Source organism: Terrapene carolina, unplaced genomic scaffold (assembly GCF_002925995.2).
Source record: "Terrapene carolina triunguis isolate 2854851 unplaced genomic scaffold, T_m_triunguis-2.0 Scaffold258, whole genome shotgun sequence".
Classification (NCBI taxonomy): Eukaryota; Metazoa; Chordata; order Testudines; family Emydidae; genus Terrapene; species Terrapene triunguis.
In genome coordinates this window covers 1,369,400-1,390,394 of record NW_020664609.1, presented here as the reverse complement: position 1 = coordinate 1,390,394, position 20,995 = coordinate 1,369,400, and the positions used below count along the sequence as shown (strand labels likewise).

At 43.2% G+C, this 20,995-nt stretch overlaps 1 protein-coding gene across 1 annotated transcript; it reads left to right on the top strand.

Moving 5' to 3' along the window:
* The first annotated feature begins 1,042 nt into the window (after positions 1 to 1,042).
* On the top strand, positions 1,043 to 20,747 carry ERI1 (exoribonuclease 1). Its single transcript, XM_026657645.1, has 6 exons — positions 1,043 to 1,068; positions 9,812 to 10,022; positions 12,333 to 12,416; positions 14,238 to 14,347; positions 17,673 to 17,787; positions 19,804 to 20,747. The coding sequence occupies exons 1-6, from the start codon at positions 1,064 to 1,066 to the stop codon at positions 20,044 to 20,046; spliced, it is 768 nt and encodes a 255-aa protein (XP_026513430.1). The 5' UTR covers positions 1,043 to 1,063; the 3' UTR covers positions 20,047 to 20,747.
* The last annotated feature ends 248 nt before the right edge of the window (positions 20,748 to 20,995 follow it).

Genomic DNA, 20,995 nt, shown 5'->3' with positions numbered 1-20,995 from the left:
GCTTCCCCTCCCGGGCTCCAACTGCGCTGGGCAAGCGCCGGCCGGGGGCGCAGGGTCTAGGGGCTGCCCGGCAAACCGTGAAGCCGGTAGCGCTCGGGCAGCCCTTTCCCCGTGGCTGGGAGTGGGAGGGAGGAGGGGGCGGAGTTAGGGCGGGGCTGGGGGTGGGGAAATGGGCGGGGCCAGGGCCCGTGGAGGGTCCTCTTTTTTTATTTAATAGATATTGTAACCCTAGTGAAAGGGACAGGTGATAGAGGAACACAGAAGACAAGTGGAGTGAGGCTGAAGAGAAAGAAAGTTTAGAGTAAAAAGTGAAAAAAGCAACCAGACTGAAAAAATCATTACTGTCCAAAAGTCCCAGCTGCTTCTGCTTTTCTCTGCTTTTGTTGGCTGTATTTCTGGGTGGCCCTCCCTCAACAGTTTTTGTTCCCCAGTCTTACATGGTTAGGGCCCATGGGCCTTGGAATGAGGAAGTCTCCCTACAGAGTTCAGGGTCCGGGAGTACTGGGAGGGAGAACACCAACTGGGCTTGGTTCCCCTACCTCTTTCTCCCTAATGGTGCTATTGTACCTACTTGCTTCTGCTGCTGCCAACAGATATTGTCTGGATATTATCTTTTAAATTGCACTCCATAAAGAGGATCTTTGAGGCTCTTGAAAAGTACAAAACATAAAGTATTCTTAATTTGGAAGGCAGGGAAACTGAAAAATGTTAATGATGGTATTATTAAATTTATTGCATTTCAGTTTTAAAGATCACCTTGTAAAGGAAATTTTTTTAAATTGATTTTTGTTCTTACTTTATGATAAAGGGTTGAAAGGATTTTTTTAAAGGGTTGTTTTCTGGTTGCTTACTACTTTTTGAAATACATGGAATGTAAAGTTTGTCTTTCCTGATTTTGCTGGAGGACGTCCAGGTGATTTCAGTGATACACCTCTACCCTGATATAACGCGACCCGATATAACACGAATTTGGATATAACGCAGTAAAGCAGCGCTCCGGGAGGGTGGGGCTGCGCACTCTGGTGGATCAAAGCAAGTTCGATATAACACGGTTTCACCTATAATGGGGTAAGATTTTTTGGCTCCTGAGGACAATGTTATATCGAGGTAGAGGTGTATTTACTGTGAGATCTAGCACTGTAATTAAAAGGTTGAAGGTACTGAATCTTTTAAAAGAAAAAATTCCATTATCCAAAATAGTAATTAGTCATTCACGTTAAAAGTTGTTAATGAAAAAATCAAATTTTAAACTGTCTGACTAAAAAATCCCTTTCCTTCTGAAATAGTGAACTTTAAACTCTCTTGACTCTTGTGATTTCATCACTTCATTAGTTCTCCAGCCACTGTAGAGTCTTCCGGCTAAGATAAGATCTGAATTCCTAACTTAAAGAAAAAAGCAGGGGGAATAAACCCTTTATATTTTTTTACATACATTGTAAACAATCAAAAAAAAGGGAAGAAAACACAAGCCTAATTATTTTCTTTTGCACATTATCTTTAAATCTCTGTTTAAATAGTGGTGGCTTATGTTATGTGGAACCAGTGATGCATGTCTGACATAACTGGCAGCAGGATGTGTCAGCATTTCGAATATATACTTTCAATTTCAGGGGTCTTTTAAATTGGCTGCAAAATTTTTGACACTTAGGATCTGTATTGAAGTAACTACTCTGAAAAGTGATTTTCTGAAAATGGTGTCATTGGGTCTCAGTAGCTTCTAGCACAAAACTGTAGTCTTTTATTTCTTTCCTAACTGCCGGCCCTGCAAAACTAACGTGAAATTTAAAAGTCAAGCTGGGTTTTTTTCTGGCTTATGCATCACCAACAAAGATTCTACAGTCAGAACAATCTGATGATGGTACACCAGCCCTTTCTGTTAGCTGTGTTGGCTCTACAGTGTGAGCAGGACTAATGCGAAGTAAATACCTAAGTGTAATAATGTGGGAACACAGGTGACCCTACATACTGTTGTGGTTCAGGTAGTGGAAGGAAACTTAGTGAATCTGAAGAGAAAATATTCCCTTCATGCCCCCCTCCAAGAAGGCTATGCCGCAGTAATCTGGAAAAGCATTAGGCTACGGCACCCGAAATGTTACTGTGGCTCCACCACTGTAGTATAGACACTTACTACAACAACGAAAGGGGTTCTTCCCTCATTGTAATAAATCCACCTCTCTAAGAGGTGATAGGTCAGCGGAAATCTAGATGTGTTTACACTAGGGGTTAGATTGGCTTAACTATGTGTTTCAGGGGTGTGCATTTTGCACACCCCTGAGCGGCATAGCTAGGTCGACCTCAGTTTTAGGTGTAGACCAGCCCTGAGTCTTGCTACGTTTCTGACACGTAGAAATTTTAATATGATATTTAATTACAATGTATATGCTTTGCATACAGTTTTGAACTGTTGACTATGTAATCGTTATATGTGCCACGTGACCAAGTAGCATAAACTTTTAAGTAACACAGACAAGGTAACTGAAATGTTAAAAGGGGAAAAAGTTGGAAAGTTAGGAGTAGGGAGTCTTACCAAAAGGGAAGACAATGTTAAACTTTAAGGAACATTTTATGAATGCTCCCCCCCCAAAAACCAAACAAATGAAAAACCACAACTGCATACTAAATACAAAGAATAGTTGAATTGAGCAGAAAGGACACCTGAAGAGGTATATGGGAAATACTCAAAATTAAGTTTCGGGAAACAAAACAAATGTGTTTTTTTTTTTGTTTTTTTTTTTAATTTTGAGAAATACACTGGAGGTATTTGTCAGTGACAGTGGCTTCCCTTACCCCCTCAGTGTGGATGACCAGGGAAATACACAGAACAATAAACAGAAGAATATATACAACTTTAAAAATCAATAAGGTCTTTGGTATAAAGAGAAGGACATACGAGTCTAAAGTAAAAAGACTGGCTAACCTAGTGAGCAGGGCTTTAAACTAGGTTAGAAGGGGGCAGGTGACCGAAGCCCACAGGTAAGTCAAGACCTGGGAGAAGGTTTGGAATTTGTGTGGGGGAGCATGGGCTGTTACAGCAGGGATAAAGGAGAGACAAGACAGAACTGGGGGGGAATCAAATCAGTATCTTAGATGTCTGTACACTAATGCTAGAACTATGGGGAATAAGCAGGAAGAACTCAAAATGCTAGTAAATAAGCACAGCTATGACATAGTTGACATCACAGAGACTGGTGGGATAATATGCATGACTGGAATATTGGTATAGAAGGGTACAGTTTGGTCAGGAAGGACAGGCAGGGAAGAAAAGGGAGGAGGTGTTGCCTTATATACTTAGACCGAGGTTGAGATGGAAATAGGAGACAGACTTGTTGAAAGTCTCTGGGTAAGGATAAAAGGGGTAAAAAAAAAAGGGTGATGTCATGGTAGGGATCTACTACAGACGGCCTAACCACCTACGATACTTGTTTCGCCCTTACCAGGAAAGCCGACAGGGACAACAGCACATATCACATGCTAAGCCTCAGCCAATCACTGATTTTACTGTTCAAGCTTTCTGATTGGCTCCCGGCCCCAGGCTCAGACAATCAAAAACAAGTGGCAAGGCTACCCAGCAACAAACTACCCTGGCCATGGAAGCCAATCAGACAAGAGCCTGCAAGAGACCCCCTTCCAGCTCCATTAATTATAACGCGATCACAAAGTTATTTACAAGCAACTCGGTAAAAAGCAAGCCCAATTCTGCATAGTATGTTGCTGGCATTCTGAGCAGTTGCCTGCCTCCCTGGCTGTCTGCCTAGCCTGTCTCCCAACATTGAACGCATTGCATCTGTGAATAGAGGCATATCCAACACATAAAGCTGCTACAGAGAAATTTACAAGAAGAAGAGGAGACCATCTGTCCAAACTTCCTTGGACACTTTTTTTAAGACTGCAAGAAGACTCCAGAGAAACCTGCAGCCCAGGCTTCAGAGAAGCCCCCAGCCAAAGAGTTCTGGAATGTCAAAGCACATGTGATTAGTCATCTATAATTCATTTAATACAAAAATCTGGGTTATTGTGGTGAAAATAGTGTATCAAGCCTTGATTCAGGACCCAATCCCCCCTTTATACCGTTGATTCCTATGGGAAAAGCAGTTTTGACTTAAGTTTCGACTTACAACGCAATTCTGAGGAATGAATTGTGTCGTAAGTCCGAGATTCCCTGTACTACATCCCCGCCAGAGGGATAGACTTCCTCTTCTCCCACCCGCCTCCTAATTCCTTGGTGGTCGACGCCACTAATGATCGCGGAAAACAACAACAGTTTAGATCAGTGGTCTCCAACCTTTTTATGCCCAAGATCACTTTTTGAATCTAAGGGCAACCCAGGATCTAACCCTCCCCTTCCCCAAAGCCCCGCCCCCTCCATTCCCCCCTCTTGGTCGCTCACTCTCCCCCACCCTCACTCACTTTCATCGGGCTGGGGCAGGGGGTTGGAGTTTGGGAGGAGGTGCAGGCTCTTGGCTGGGGCCAGGGGGTTCACAGTGTGGGAGGGGGCTCTAGGCTGAGCTTGGGGCAGGGGGTTGGGGTGCAGGAGGGGGTGAGGGGTGCAAGCTCTAGGAGGGAGTTTGGGTGCAGGAAGGTGGTCCGGGCTGGGGCACAGTGTTGGGGTGCAGGAGGGGGTACAGGGTGCTGGCTCTGGGAGGAGGGGCAGGGTGTTGGTGCAGGAGCGGGTATGGGGTGCTGGCTCTGGAAGGGGGCTGGGGCAGGGTGTTGGGGTGCAGGAGGGGGTATAGGGGGCTGGCTTTGGGAGGGGGTTCAAGGCTGGGGCTTTGGGTGCAGGAGGGGGTTCGGGGTGCTGGCTCCGGGAGGGGGCTCAGGGCAGGGGCTTGGGGTTCAAGAGGGGGTTTAGGGTGCAGTAGGGGGTTTGGGATGCTGGCTCTGGGAGGGGCTTGGGGTGCAGGAGGGAGTTCGGGGTGAAGAAGGGGGTATGAGGTGCTGGCTCCGGGAGAAGGCTCAGGGATGGAGATTGGGATGTGACCTCCTGCCGGGCAGCACTTGCCTCTGGCAGCTCCTGGTCGGCGGCGGGCACAGTGAGGTCAAGGCAGGCTCCCTGCCTACCCCAGCCCCACACCACTCCCGGAAGGGATCAACACGCCCCGATGGGGGAGGGCGGAGGGAGGGCACGTGGCTCCGTGTGCTGCCCCTCTCTGCAAGCAGAATGGGAGCTGCGGAGGCGGTGCTTGCAGGCAGGAGCAGGCCACTTTTGGGAGCAGCATGGGAGGGAGTCTGCCTTAGCAGCAGCCACACTACACCGCCGGAGATTGCAATCAGCTGGGAGATCCTCTAGGACAGGGGTCGGCAACCTTTCAGAAGTGGTGTGCGAGTCTTCATGTATTCACTCTAATTTAAGGTTTCGCGTGCCAGTAGTACATTTTAACATTTTTAGAAGGTCTCTTTCTATAAGTCTATAATATATAACTAAACTATTGTTGTATGTAAAGTAAATATAGTTTTTAAAATGTTTAAGAAGCTTCATTTAAAATTAAATTAAAATGCAGAGCCCCCTGGACCGGTGGCCAGGACCCGGGCAGTGTGAGTGCCACTGAAAATCAGCTCACGTGCTGCCTTTGGCACGCGTGCCATAGGTTGCCTACCCCTGCTCTAGGATCTACCAGTCGATCGTGATCGACCAGTTGGTGATCACGGGTTTAGATCGACCCCACAAGACAAGGAACACAAAACGCTCAACCTTTTCGGACGAAAAGTTTACTCCTTGGCGACGCTACAATTCAGAGTTGCCAACTATTCCGCTTTATTAGCTAAATATGTTTATGATAATTATGGTGAGCTCTTTCACTGAGGAGCTTCCAGAGGAGAAACAAACACATTTCAAGGCTATTCTAAATGAGGGGCAGCTCGTTGCTTGAACAGCCCTCCAAGTGTCCTTGGACGTAGCGGACACGACAGCTATGACCATGGCCACAGCCCTGGTATTGCATCGAGCATCCTGGTTACAATCCTTTGGCATACCTGAAGAACTCCAAACCAAAGCCGAGGACCTACTTTTCGACCGAGAGAAACTATTTTCAACCAAGACAGATGAGGTGCTCCACTCGATGAAAGATTCTAGAGCCACTCTTCGCACTTTGAGGATCTACACTTCACCTGCGAAGAGAAGACAATACCAGCCTTATCAGAGGAACAGAGATTCCTCATCCAGCCGAAAGCAACAGAGGGAATACGAGAACCAAAGATGATAACGTTTGCAGCGATGGAGAGCACCTCAATCTCAACCCTTGACATCTCAAACAGCTGCACTCAAACAACAATTTAGAAGTTTTAGTCGAGGGTCTGAACCAGGGGTCTCAAACTCAAATGACCACGAGGGCCACATGAGGTCTAGTGCATTGACCCGAGGGCCGCATCACTGACACCCCCCCTCGCTGCCTCTGGCCCCGCCCCACTCCACCCCTTCCATTAGGCCCCGCCCCTGCCCTGTCTCTTCCCACCCCTTCCCTGCCCCATTTGAACCCCTTCCCCGAAGTCCCCACCCCAACGCTGCCCCCAGGGGGTGTAGAAAGGGTGCAGGTTGCGGCAGGGGCTCAGGGCAGGGAGTTGGGGTGCAGGAGGTGTGCAGGGTGCGGCAAGGGGCTCAGGGCAGGGAGTGCAGGAGGGGTGCGGGATGCGGCATGGGGCTCAGGGCAGGGAGTTGGGGTGTGGGATGTGTCCTGTTCAACAACTGGACTTCATTGGGGCACATCTCAACGCCATAGAGGCCAAAGCATCCCTATCACGGAACAGATTCACAACACTGACAAACCTTATCTCAGAGGGCAGAGTCAGCCCCCAAATACTGGCCTGTATAGGTCTGCAACTGCTAGGACACATGGCAGCCACAGCGTTTGTGGTACAACACGCAAGACTACATATGCGTTGCCTACAGGGCTGGTTGAGCTCAATATACATACCCAGCAAGCACAGCCTACACAAATGATTTACAGTACCACCTTCGGTCTTGGACTCTCTACACTGGTGGACAAGACCAGAAAATGTATGCATGGGCATCCCATTCCAACAAGAATCCCCCAAAATAGTCATCACCACAGACGCCTCGCTGATAGGCTGGGGCGCCCACATGCATCAGCACACGGTTCAAGGCAAATGGTCTCCTGCGGAGGCCCACTTACACATCAACCTACTAGAGTTACGCATGGTACTCAATGCCTGCAGATATTTCCTACCACACATAAAGAACAAATCAATTCGCATAATAACCAACAACAGGTTTACATCAATCACCAAGGGGAGGGGAGGCTCGATCTCTCTCACTATGCACCGAAGCCATGAAACTGTGGAACTGGTGCATACGCCACAACATAAACATTTGGCCTCCTACCTTTCCGGCTGTCAGAACTCAACGGCGGACACGCTAAGCAGATACTTCTCTTGAGACCATGAATGGGAAGTGAACGAGGGAGTCCTGCAATCTATTTTCCACTGTTGGGGCTCTCTCCTCATCGACTTATTTGCATTCCCAATGAACCACAAATGCCCAATGTTCTGCTTGACAGTGGGGATGGGACCGCGATCACTGGAGGGCACCTCCCTCATCACATGGGGGACACATCTCATGTACGTGTTCCCACAGATCCCCTTGATATCTTGAGTAATACACAAGATACGAATAGACAAGGTCATCCTGAGAGTCCCGATGTGACCCAGACAAGCCTGGTACCCTTACTGATGCGCATGGCGATATGTGCTCCTCGAGCTCTCCCTCACTATCTGGACCTGTTGTCGGAGAACAACGATCGCACTCTTCACCCAAATCCGGATAAACTCCACCTACGAGTGTGGCTCCTGCATGGTTCCATCATGGCGATCTAACCTGTTCAGAACAAGGCTAAACAGCAGGAAATTGACATGCATAATACTTAATTTAAAAAGTGGAAAAGATTCTCCTCATGGTGTCAAGAGAAATAATTGACAACCTCCACAACACCACTACCGATAGTGCTGGAATACCTGTTGGAGCTAAAATGCTCGATCAAAGTACATCTTGCAGCCATTATAGCATTCTATCATGATATCAAAGGGACCTCAATCTTCGCACACTCTATTACTAAACACTCCCACACAGGCCTCCAGAACATTTACCCGGAGGTTCGCCAACCTACTCCAGCCTGGGATCTCAATCTGGTATTGAAATGCCTCAGTAGACCACCATTTGAACCCTTAGCCATTTGTTCCCTACTGCATTTGTCCATGAAAGTGGCATTTCTGGTCGTTATTATTTTCGCCAGATGCGTGAATGAGATATGGGCCTCATGGCCGATCCTCCCTACACAGTATTCTTCAAAGACAAGGTCACACTACAACCACACCCAGAATTTCTACCGAAGATAGCATCATCATTTCATATAAACCAACCAATTCATCTTCCCACATTCCATCCAAAACCATATGGGACTCCCAACAGAAACCGTCTTGCATACATTTAGACGTTAGATGTGCATTAGCTTTCTATTTGCATTAGCTTTCCGAAAGTCCCCTAGACTTTTCATGTCTACTACTGAGCGTTTGAAAGGATGCACAGTTTCCATTCAGTGATTAGCTAAATGGATCTCCACATGCATTCAACAATGCTAACGAATTCAGAACATGGACCCTCCTACACACATCAGAGTAGGGTGACCAGATGTCCCGATTTTATAGACAGTGTCCCGATTTTTGGATCTTTTTCTTATACAGGCTCCTATTACCCCCTACCTCCGTCCCGATTTTTCACACTTGCTGTCTGGTCACTCTACATCAGAGCTTATTCCACATGCTCATTATCGACCTCGATAGCGTTCCTAAACAATGCACTTATAATTGAAATTTGTAGAGCATCCATTTGGGCCTCTGTCCACACATTCACTGATCAGTATGCAATCACTCAAGGCTCTGGATCCGATGCCATGGTTGGTCTAACCGTACTTACCTCTACAACACAAATGAACCTGAAGTCCCTCCCGCCCTCTATGGGGCACTGCTCTTCAGTCACCTGAAGTGGAGCACCCACATGGACAGCACTCAAAGAAGAAGAGAAGGTTACTCACCTTGTACAGTAACTGAGGTTCTTCAAGATGTGTGTCCCTTGGGTGCTCCACTACCCACCTCCTCCCCTCTACTTCGGAGTTTGCAGTAAAGACTCCATGATAGAGAAGGAACTGGAGGGATCGAGTCGTGCGTGTGCGAGATGCAGCACCAATGGCACCGCGAGATACCTTTGGCACACATGTGGCCCGCGTGGACACTGCTACCATAAATCTCCGATTGGTTCTGGGACGCACCAACATCTGAAGTGGAGCACCCACAGGGGGACACATCTCGAACTTCAACCATTCCATTTGTTGATTGTAATCATGGCCAAATGCCTTAATTGTACAGTTCATTTCCGCTCAAAGCAGTTTTTCTTTATATCTAGGAATCATTCATCTACCTCTTGATTTGTAACATGGCAGTTCTCAGCTAGCAACTCCCTGTACAATGGTTTTAAAAATAATTTTATTAGAAAATAAAATCTCTCTCCAGTTTTTAACCTTCTGCCATTGTAATCATTATCCAAATTGCCACCAACTTCAGGGGTGCAGGATCACAGCGTTAAGGTTTTTCAAAATACTGAAAAGTAAATCGTTCTACTTTAGGATCATTTAGCTGTTTTGAAGATAAAACTAGATTGCATAGTGACTTTGTGCATCATTTATGACTCTGTTTTGAATAAGCTGAAGCAGTAGATTTGGCTTCATTTCTGGAGTGATGAAGCAGTTAATATGAATAGAATTGGATTGGAATATGAGTTCTAATACCTTGTCTCATTCCTATACAGGGGAGTGAAAGATGTACTGAAAAAGAGGTTGAAGAATTACTATAAGAAGCAGAAACTAATGCAGAAGGAGCCCACTAATGGAGACAGTTACTATGATTACATCTGTGTTATTGACTTTGAAGCAACCTGTGAAGAGGACAATCAGCCTGAATTTACACATGAAATAATTGAATTTCCTATTGTTTTATTAAATACTCATACCCTAGAAATAGTAAGTGACCTATTTGCTTTGCCTCTTGTGCTCTTTGCTTCAAAAAGTAGGGACTGATCAGTTTTTAAATAGTTACAGAACTTGGAGTTTAAAGGGACACAGCTAACATACAGCCAGTTTTTCTTTATTTAAAAGAGAGTGCAGCGGGAATGATATTTGCTTCTGCATTTATTTTTATTTTTGTTTTTAAAGACCAGATTTGAAGTTGACCATGTCCCTTAAACAATTATACTTTGCATTTTTATATCTGGGTAATATACTTACTCCTGGGTTCTTCTGCCCTTGTTTGGCTTCCCATTTTTTAAATGTCTGGTTTTCTCCAGGAGCCACGGAAACAGGAGAAACAAGTGCTCTCACATGCATAAAATAATTTTTTTCACGTAATCTTTTTTTTTTTTTCCAGTTATGGTAATCTTAGAGCTAGTCTATATTAGAAAACTTGCACTATTGTAATTAAGTCAATTTAATATCAATCTAGTTGCACCAGTGCACATTTTCTAAAATGGATAAGGTCTTAATTGTATATTGTAAATAATCAGGTAGAAATGTGACTTAAGTAGATGTTGCTGTATCTTTGTGTATACCTGTGTCCAGTTCAACCAACAGTCATTTAGAGTAGAGTCCTCAAAATCTTCCCTATGTTGACAACATCCCTTAAGATCCTCTCCATCTTCAGAGAGACAAAACTAGAATAATACCTGGTGGTATATGTGGTGGTCTAGATCCTCAGAGTGATGTTCACTTGGCTACCGGATAGGATTGTTTGTGGTTTAGTTAATAGTTCCTCATCTATAAAATGGGGATACTTAAAACAGATTAAGGGACTTGCTGAAGGCCTCACTGCCAGTCAGAGCTAGGTTTAGGAGCCAGGAATTCTTGGCTTCCAGCTCTGAGCTCAGTTCATTACACCAACTCCAGGATAAGGCAGCATGTTCCTAAACATGGAGTTTTCTCCAGTTTGGCTTTCTTATAGTGCTGGTCAGAGATTAATCAGTAGTGTTATGTCTTCACTGCAGAGTTAACTCAGATAATCAGCACCCAGGTTAGCTTAGCCTGAGTATGAGCAGCAACACTGCAAAGCCACACCTTCATTCAAAGTTGTACCTTCATTAGTGCTGCACTAACTGGGGTCCCATTTTTCTTTAAGCTGTAGTAAGTTGAGCTGCTCTGATTCTTTCCCAGTGAATTGTGGGAGAATTTTTTCCCTTCTGGGCACACAAGTGGGATTTGGGGAAGGCATTGGAGTATTAACCGCATTTTAGTGGTTTAGCCTGCATTCTCACTGCAAACTGGGTGGGTTATGAGCCCAAGTGAAAGCCTCACTCCATCTTTAGCATGTTGAGCCAGCCAGTTCAGGTTGAAAACGCCGTTAATCTTGGGTCAGAGGTCTTTGTGTGTGGATGGAAGCTGGATGAGGAGCAACACCTGAATAAGAGCCCCGGGTTCACTCTGCAGCGAAGGCAAATGTTCGTTACCCTGTTGGGACCTCAGTGCATAATCTCTAAAGCCTGGCCTGCACTTAAAACCTTTGCTGCTATAGCTACGTTGGTTACAGGTAATATTTTATTTATTTATTTAAACAACATAGCTACCAGTAAAACTAATATATATTCAATTATACTGGTATGAGCTCTCTTATGCTGAGAGAATTATATCCACACTGGAGAGTATTTTGGTATAACTACACCAGCAAAACTGTCTAGGCTTGGTAAGGTCTACTTCATATGGCCCTACAGAAGTTAGTAGTAGCCAAAGATTAACTCTTGGGCTTTCCATTTGATGGAGTGCAAAAGAGAGAGGATCATGCAGTTAGCAACATGATGAAACCCAGCATATATGTGCACCTCAGCTGATAGATATATCAGGAAGCTTTAGGAACAGAGGTCATCCAACAATCAAATCATATCACATCAGAGTGCAGCCCATGGCTTCCCTGTAACTTCAGTTGATGAGGGAAAACAAGCAATTCCTAGTCATCTATCAAAGATGACACATGGAAGCAAATATATTTATGTAGATTTTATTTTTGGTAAATGATTTTTACCTTGGAACCGTATATCACAAAATTTTTGTAGTCATTTAATTACATTATTGCAGTCCCATTTATTTGGTAAACTTCAAATGATGGACAATGGCTACTAAAGAGGGCTCAAATATAAATATTATCTGGCTGTTTGATAGTTAACCATTCTTTTCACACACAAGGCTAAAAATCCTATGAAACCTGACTTGTGATTGTACGTTTCGCCATGTCGCTGTAAAATATTTGACTTTTTTATCCTCAGTTCCTTATTTTATCCTCTCTTGTAGGAGGATACCTTTCAACAGTATGTGAAACCAGAGATTAATCCCCAGCTTTCAAACTTCTGCATCAATCTGACAGGAATCACTCAGGTAACATCTTCCATATCTGTGAGTCCAGACACAAGTATGAATGAAAAGGTTACGTTTTGTCAAGGTTTTTAGATTTAAGTTTCAGTGTATGGTTTTAGGGCTTACTTTCCTGATTTTATCCCTCCCTTCTCCTTCTCACCACTTAATTTGTTTCTGAATCAGTCCTTCAAGCAGCAAAGTTGGGAGCTCAGAGGAGAAGCACAGATTTATTCCAAGTCCAAATATATGCAAACCTGTACAGATAGCCCAAGGATTACATGACTGTTAAGAATTAAATCTTTGCTCTTTTTGCTTGAAGATGGGTTTTTAAAAGAGTTATATTTAGGGGAATTGGAAATGTAGACTTACAACAATAATACATCTTTTAAAGTAAGTACAGTTTAAGGCCTAAAACCCTTGAAGTCCTTATTAGTTTTCTTAGGCCTTGTCTACACTGCCACTTTACAGCGCTGAAACTTTCTCGCTCAATGGTGTGAAAAAACGCCCCCCTGAGCGATGCAAGTTTCAGCACTGTAAAGTGGCAGTGTAGACAGTGCACCGGCTGTTCCCCTTGCGGGGGTGGGGTTTTTTTTACAGTGCTGGGAGAGCTCTCTCACAGCGCTGGTGCCACGACTAAATAGCCAGGTTAAAGCGCTGACGTGGCACATACCCTAAGTTTCCACCCATTCCAGGGCCTCTTCAGCACTTTTGTAATGCCGTTGCTGAAGAGCTTAGCCAAGAACTCATCAGATTTTGACTAGTTTGGATTAGTTCATGAATGATGTAATGAGCCACGTTTCTCCACTTTACAAACCAGCTTAAAACTACTATGGACTGTTCTCAGTGTAGATCAGGGGTGGGCAAACTTTTGGGCCGAGGGTCACATCTGGGTGGGGAAATTGTATGCAGGGCAGGGGGTTGGGGTGTGGGAGGGGATGCAGTGTGCAGGAAGGGGCTCAGGGCAAGGGATTGGGGCAGAGGAGGGGTTTGCCCACCCCTAGTGTAGATGTTCAATCTGTCTTTGGTGCATAGACTGAGGTATTGTTTCTGATTTCTGTGTTCAGACCTCGTGTGTGTACAGTAAATGTCTGATGAACATCAAAACTTGCTGCTTTCGTGGTTGTGTTTTGGTTTTTGAGAGAAGGGAGTTTTCTGGTATCTGTTTTTACTTCCACCAACAATAAAGATTGTGCATTAGTGATAATTCCTCTTTAATGGCTGGACATGGATCCTCTATAGCTGCCAGTTTCCTGCCTGCCCAAAGAATCTTAAATGGTTGCAAGATGACTGGTAGTGGTTTTAGTTTAGTTCTGGATTTTAATCTAAGTTCTGTCACTGGCTGACTACTTGATTTACTGCAGATCACTTAGATCCTGATTTTTAGAAGTATTGAGATGTTGTTTTCAGTGTTGCAATGCCTAACTGATTTAGGAGCCTAAATTGACTGTCAATGGGATTTAGGCTCCTACATGTCTAAATCACTTTAAAAAAGATTTAGGCTGCTAAATCAACTAGCCATTTTAACAGTGAGTGCAGCAGTGCCTCAGTATCTTTAAAAATCTGGGCTCTTAAGGTCTGATTTTCATTCCCACCCTCCCATAGGTTGTGTTAATTGGATCTTTGAATACTTACTACCTATGAAAATCAGGCTCTTAAGCTCTCTTTGTCTCTGAAACTGGGATAATGCGTAGCCATCTCAGAGGGGTTTTGTGATCCCCTCTTGTTTAAATGTTTTTAGTTCATTGGAAGTATGTAGTGTTAGTTCCTGTTTAACTGTAATGTCTTACACTACACATTTTCTTTTAGAAAACGTACCTGACTTTTGTTTTTATGTATTCTCAGGACCACGTAGACAAAGCTGATGCATTTCCTCAGGTTCTACAAAATGTTGTAGAGTGGATGAGACAGAGAGAGCTGGGAACCAAATATAGCTATACCATATTGACTGATGGGTATGTCTTGGAAAGCAGGGTGCAAATTTTATATAGTAATCTTTTAAATGCATTTTAAAACTGCAAAGCAATTCTTAGATTAATCTACTTTTTGTAACCGGTATTGCCAAAATTAGAATGTAACATTGGCCCTAAGAGCACACGAGAGTACTTTCTTTTTCATTTGGGCTATAGATCTGAAAATGAAATTGAGTAGGGCTTGAATCCACTAGGTGGCACCAATTATTTTCCAGCATTCTCCTGAGTCCAAAATGAAAGCTTTACACACTTTTCATATCCTTAATAAAATTAACAAATATGAGTGCAAAATATAACAGGCAGTATTGAGGTTGTGTAATTAGATTAAAAATCATGAAAATATGAAAGTTGACGTTCTAGAAGCAGTGTTAATGTTGGCTACATATTTCAGAGTGGTAGCTGTGTTAGTCTGTATCAGCTAAAAGAACGAGGAGTACTTGTGGCACCTTAGACACTAACATTTATTTGAGCATAAGCTTTCATGGGTTAGTCTTTAAGGTGCCACAAGTACTCCTCGTTCTTTCTGTTGGCTACATAATACATCTTATGCTTTACATTACCATTACCTGTAATATGTGCTAATATTTAACCAGAAAACAGGAAAAGAAAATGCTGTACTACAAGTTAGGAACAGTGGCCTAGTGAATAGAACACTGGAGTTGGGCTCAGGAGACCATCATTCAGTTCCTGGCTCTGCACGGAATGTTCTTATGCGAGTCCGTCTACCCTGTGCCTGAGCTTCCTAACAGTGATAGTTCCTTATTTCACAAGGATTTTGTGAGAATAAAATACATTAATAATTGTGAGGTGCTCAGATACAATGGTGATGAGGACTATGTAAGTATCTAGATAGATGTGCAATGTAGACAACATAACATTGGTCTTGGATTCTTCACTCTTGCATCTCATGGATTCACATATTTTAAGAACAGAAGGAACAATCTTGTCTGACCCAAATAGTGCAGGCCAGAGCATTACATCCAGTCAATTGTGTGTCTCTTTTTAACTGTGAAATTTAGCATTCTGTTAACTGCCTTTGCAATCTCCCCCCCATTTTTAAAAAATGAGATATAAGCAAGACAGGCAATTTTAAATGTTAAACTTTACATGATCTCAATGAGGCTTCATAGTGCACACCTTTGTGAGGTGAATGGTGTCTGTCATGGGGTTCACTCACTGCTGGGGGCGCCTCCTCCTGGCCATCCTTGGGATTAGCTCTGGTCAGGCATTGCACCTTCCTCCGGCAGGGGGGGTCTCATGTCCTCCTCTTATCCTGTGGCTCTCTCTCGCTCCAGGAATCGCAGCCGCCTCTTCGTGACTCAGCCTTCCGGCCATGTCACTATGTGGTTTCCCCTTCCAGGGAGGAGAGTAACAAAGACTTTCCTGGACCAAATTGTCCCAGGCAGTCCACTGTCCTCTTCCTGGTACTTGCCACATCCCCAGTGGCTGGTAGGGGAACCTGGGCTATCCAGTCAGCAGCCAAGTCTGCACTCCTATTCCTTGCTGCTATTCCCCTGAGCCTTCACCTACCTTCCTGGCTTTTCCCCTCTCTGGATTTGCCAGCCTCCCAACTGCCTCCACTCAGGGAGTGACTGCAATCTACTTCCCTGCAGCTTCCTTTCTGCTGCCCGCTATTTGGCTTTATAATGGCCCTACCTGTTCCTGTTCAGCTGAGCTTTCTTCCAATTAGTTCCCTGCTCCTTGGCTCCTCCTCCAGGTGCAGCCTGTGGAGTTAATTGGCCTGTCTGGCCATCTTAACCCCCTTTCAGTCCTGTGTGGGATGGACATGCCGTCACAGTGTCCAAGACGGCATGTTCTTATATTTGATGCTGCTGTTGTTTGCCTGGTAAACGTTTTCTGCTAGGCTGGAAGGCAAGGGTATATCTTATGTCAGGGTTCAGCAACCTTTCAGAAGTGGTGTGCCGAGTCTTCATTTATTCACTCTAATTTAAGGTTTCGCGTGCCAGTAGTACATTTTAACGTTTTTAGAAGGTCTCTTTCTATAAGTCTATAATATATAACTAAACTATTGTTGTATGTAAAGTAAATATGGTTTTTAACATGTTTAAGAAGCTTCATTTAAAATTAAATTAAAATGCAGAGCCCCCCGGACCGGTGGCCAGGACCCGGGCAGTGTGAGTGCCACTGAAAATCAGCTTGTGTGCCGCCTTTGGCACGCGTGCCATAGGTTGCCTACCCCTGTCTCATGTTGAGATTGCTGTATCATTGTGCCGGAAGAAGATAAAAAAATGAATTATATGAAAGCATGTAATTTAGAGAAAAGTGTAAAGAACCCTTTCTCATGGGGTCAGCAAAGCAATTTTCTCTGCCAGTGTCTTTTTCCTGTTCTGGATATAAAGGTAGCCTTAAAATATATTTAAGAATGCTAAGTTTCAGCGGGACACAATCTTTCTTTCCAAGTAAATTGTCCCAGTAGCAGCCTCTTCCCCTTCTAGGCCCCCCTGTGTTATCTTGGAAGAATATGCAATTATGTCACAGAGAGGGCTGAGCTTATTTTGGCTCTAAGATTTTAGTAGGTGCCAGTGTCTTGCTCAGCAGTTGACTTCTTAACATTATTTTTATCTCCAAACCAAGAACAGAAATGGAAACATAATGGAAGTTTTTTCACTAACTTTAAATGTAGTGTGTGCTGAGGAGGCTCCTACAACAGAATATTTACTTTTCATCCACAAATCTGACAGATTTAGAACTTATTTGGGGCACTGGGCCCTATTCTTGATTTAAAAAAATACTATGAGATCTTGAATGATCACCTGTCATCAAATCAGTTTCATTACTTGATTCAGGAAAGTAACCTTTACAGAGTAAGTGTCAAATGTGTTCCTGAAGTGACTTTCACTCAAGGGGAGAAGATACAACAGGATTCCTTACCAGTCAGCTGTATAGGTAGAAAAACTCACCTTTTGGGTTGGATGTGCATGAGGTTGGAAGGGTGACTGGCTTCAGAATGCAGAGTTGGAAATGCCTGGGGCCATGTCTACATCCTCCATGAGTGAGGATAAGGTCCTAAAAATAAGAGTGCTTGCTTTAATGTCTGGAGTTGACTGGAGACAGTAGCCAATAAGTCCCTCTCTTTTGCTGATATTTTTTATTATGAGTGATAAAAATTTTCTTATGCAATATGTTTTCCCTCCTGTCCATTGTCCCAAAGGAAAGACAAAGAACACTTGTGCTACAAGTTTGCTATGTTGAAAATGTTTCAAATATCTCTTTTGCTCCCATTTAAGATTTCCTGTTAAAGTTTTGTCTTTACCTTTTCTTTCTCTCCTGCTTTTTCCCCCCCAAGGTCTTGGGATATGAGTAAATTTCTGAATATCCAGTGCCGTATCAGCCGTATCAAATATCCCTCTTTTGCCAAAAAGTGGATCAACATTCGCAAATCCTATGGAAACTTCTACAAGGTTTGAATTGATTGCAGATTCTCTGGGGAAAATTCAGTCTAAAGTTGGAATAAGTAAAGTCTTGCACACATTTTTATGTCAATTATTTTTTATACTCTGCTGGGTCAAGCTGTAAGACCTTCCAGTTTGTATAATTTCAGTAGCATTTATTTAGGTTGCAGGGCCTTAACAAAATGCTAATTTTGAGCACCCACAGCCTCTGTTGAATTCTTGAAAATCAGACCACTGCTTAGGTGTTTAAATAAAGATTTAAGACTTTAACTTTAGTGTCCTATCTTTGAAAATCTTAGCTCATGTTTTCACTGTTGTAACTTGAAGCAATCTTTTGTACCATACTGGTGCTCCTGGAGCTGTGTAGCTCTACCACGCTGGAACTAGTTCACCCAGATGTGATCATGTTTAGTATTACTGTACCAATTACTGCTTTACGTCTTGAAAAACTGTACACTACAAAGAGCTACTCTCACAATTCCTATGTGAATTATAGTAGGTAAACAGCATTATCCCCATTTTCTGAGACACAGAATCACGGGGGGCATGGGGAGGAAAGAGAGATTGCAAGACTTGCCTAAAGTCACAACAGATCATGCGGAGCTAGGATTAAAATCAGGAATACTTAACTCATTTACTACTAGACCATGCTGCTGCTTTTTATCCTGATGGGGCTTAAGCTGCTATACTTGATCCTTTGAGGCTCTAATGAGCTCTGAGTTTAGCAGCCTGGTTAGGCTGTTCAAATCAGAATAGGGCCTGACTTACCATCTGATTCCATCATGGCAGTGAAACCACTGGATTACGTAAAAGCCACTGTAAATCAATTTTGGAATTAATTCATCATTTCCTCTAGATTTCCAAACAGTTTCTTATCCAAAGAGGCTGCAGTGTTGAAGATCATTTCAAACTTTTTGATAACCTCTTCCAAACTCCTCTTGAATGTATGTAAAATAGTAGAAGGTAGTAGAGATGTTATAATTAATGTTATGTTAAAAGTGTAATGCGTGACTTACATTAATTTTCTGGGAGACAATTGGATCTCGAATTTTACCTTTTTAATTGAACTGTGCATAGTAATACATCATTGTGAAATATCCCACAACTTGCATGTATGATTTTTTTTCCCTTCGAGGCACTTATCTATGTAACTGTCACTATCAGAGTTGTTTGTTGCCAGGTTTTGGCAAATACACAGAACACTGATAATGCTGGTGCTAAGTGGAAGGGCATCTATCTTCCAGTGCCCTGTACTTTGCAGGATTTTTTTTAAAAACCAAATTTCACATTTTAAAGAAAATTAAGAATATTATCAGAGAGTCCTGTGGCATATATTATGTATTTGAACTGCAGCAGTGTCATCTAGTAATTAGACAAGTGAAGGACTCGGAATCAGGACTCAGGGTCATCTGGGTTCTGGTGCTGGTGTGCCCTGTGCCTTGGACAAGTCACTTAAGCTTTGACTACACTAGGGAAATCTTTGCAAAAATTTCTCACCATTGCTAACACTGGTCACTTAACATTACTGATCACCCAAGTGTAGATGAGTCACCAGTGTTTTGAAAATCTTCCCTCATGGTGCTTCTAACTCCCTTGGGCATTTTTGAGAATGCTCCGTGTCAGTAAGCTGCTGCTCTGAGCAGTGTCAGATAATACGGTGCTTGGAATACTGGTGGCAGTCTGTCTACTCATGGCTCCTACGGTTGCCAGCACTGGCAAAACTGAACTAGAGTTGGCAGTGGTGGGAAACTTTTGCAAAAATTTTCCCTAATCTAGACAAGACTCTTATCTCTGTGTGTCTGTATCCTCATCCGTAAAAAGTGGATACTCCTTTGCTACATCACAGAGATGTTCTGAAGTTTGCAGTTTGCAGAGTGCTTTGAGATATGAACCAAAAGTGGCACAGCAGTGCTAGGTAGTCATAGACCCACAGTAGTATGAGAACGTATGCAGGATAATGTAGAGTGTTTCATGCTGAGATTTTTTTTGTCTGATTTCTTTAACGTGGTTCATTTTCTTTGTCAGGTTCCCAGAAACCAGACCAAGCTAACAATCATGCTTGAAAAGCTGGGAATGAACTATGATGGGCGTCCTCATAGCGGACTTGATGACTCTAAGAACATTGCACGGATAGCTATACGTATGCTTCAGGATGGATGTGAGCTGCGTGTGAATGAGAGAATGCATGGTGGGCAGCTAATGAGTGTATCACCCTCTGCCCCAGTAGAGGGAGCCCCTGCTCCGCAGATGCCCCGTTTTAGAAACTAGGTGTCGAAACATGCTGTATTATGGACCAATATTGAAGACTTAAATTAGGAATTGTTAATACATCTTATCACGTGGCCATTTCAATGAACCAGTTCTGCAATGCAAAATCTAAAAGCACCTTAAACAACTATCTCTGTTAAAATAAATGGGGGAGCATATGAACTCTGTTAATTAAAACTTGTGCTACAGCACTTTTCATGCTGATAATATTTTTGTAAGTTATCTTGGCACCTTTTCATACAAGGTCAATGTATAGTATGCTGGCAGGATGTTGAGATTTCTTTTTATGTGTGTCTAGAATAGTTAATTGAAAAATACAAAGTGTGGTTAGCCAGTGTGCCCTCTCCCTCCCCCAGCTCATAAGAAAGAGGATGGTTGTAGTAATGTTTAAAAAACAAATGTACTGCAATAGCTTTTAGCATCTTGATTACCCTTTGCATACATACAATGCACTTCCAGAAGAACTGTACAGTACCCTGACCAGACTGGCTTTATCTACTGTGCACATTTGATAGCAGCAGACAGCCTCCTCTTTTTATGTAAGATAGGAAAGGTGGGGGCATTCTTTACTGTTTTAATTGCTTTAAAAGCATTGGAGAGGGGAGGGTCTTTTAAGGAATACAGTAGTCAGTTTCTGTCTCTTAAATAATTGAGTAGCATTGGGTGGCAAAAAACTGTATTGAATAAAAAGTTTTCATCCAGCTATTGGGATTAATTGATTTTTTTAATGTACATATAATCTGTCTGTAAAAAGGTTTTAGTATTCAGAATTTCATGTACTTCTAGGTAATGGGTCGGTCCGCTTATTTCTTCTCTTCTCATTCCAAATCAAATTAAGTGTAACTGTTTAATCCATACCAGTCACCAGGACTCTAAAGAAAGAGTGAAGTAAGAATACTTACAATATTGAACATAATGTAGAGTATGGCTTGGTATACTTGTAGTGTCA

Coding starts and splice junctions, on each gene's coding strand:
- ERI1 (XM_026657645.1), top strand. Junction 14,348..17,672: donor TATACCATATTGACTGATGG/GTATGTCTTGGA, acceptor TTCCCCCCCAAG/GTCTTGGGATATGAGTAAAT. Junction 17,788..19,803: donor CCTATGGAAACTTCTACAAG/GTTTGAATTGAT, acceptor TTTCTTTGTCAG/GTTCCCAGAAACCAGACCAA.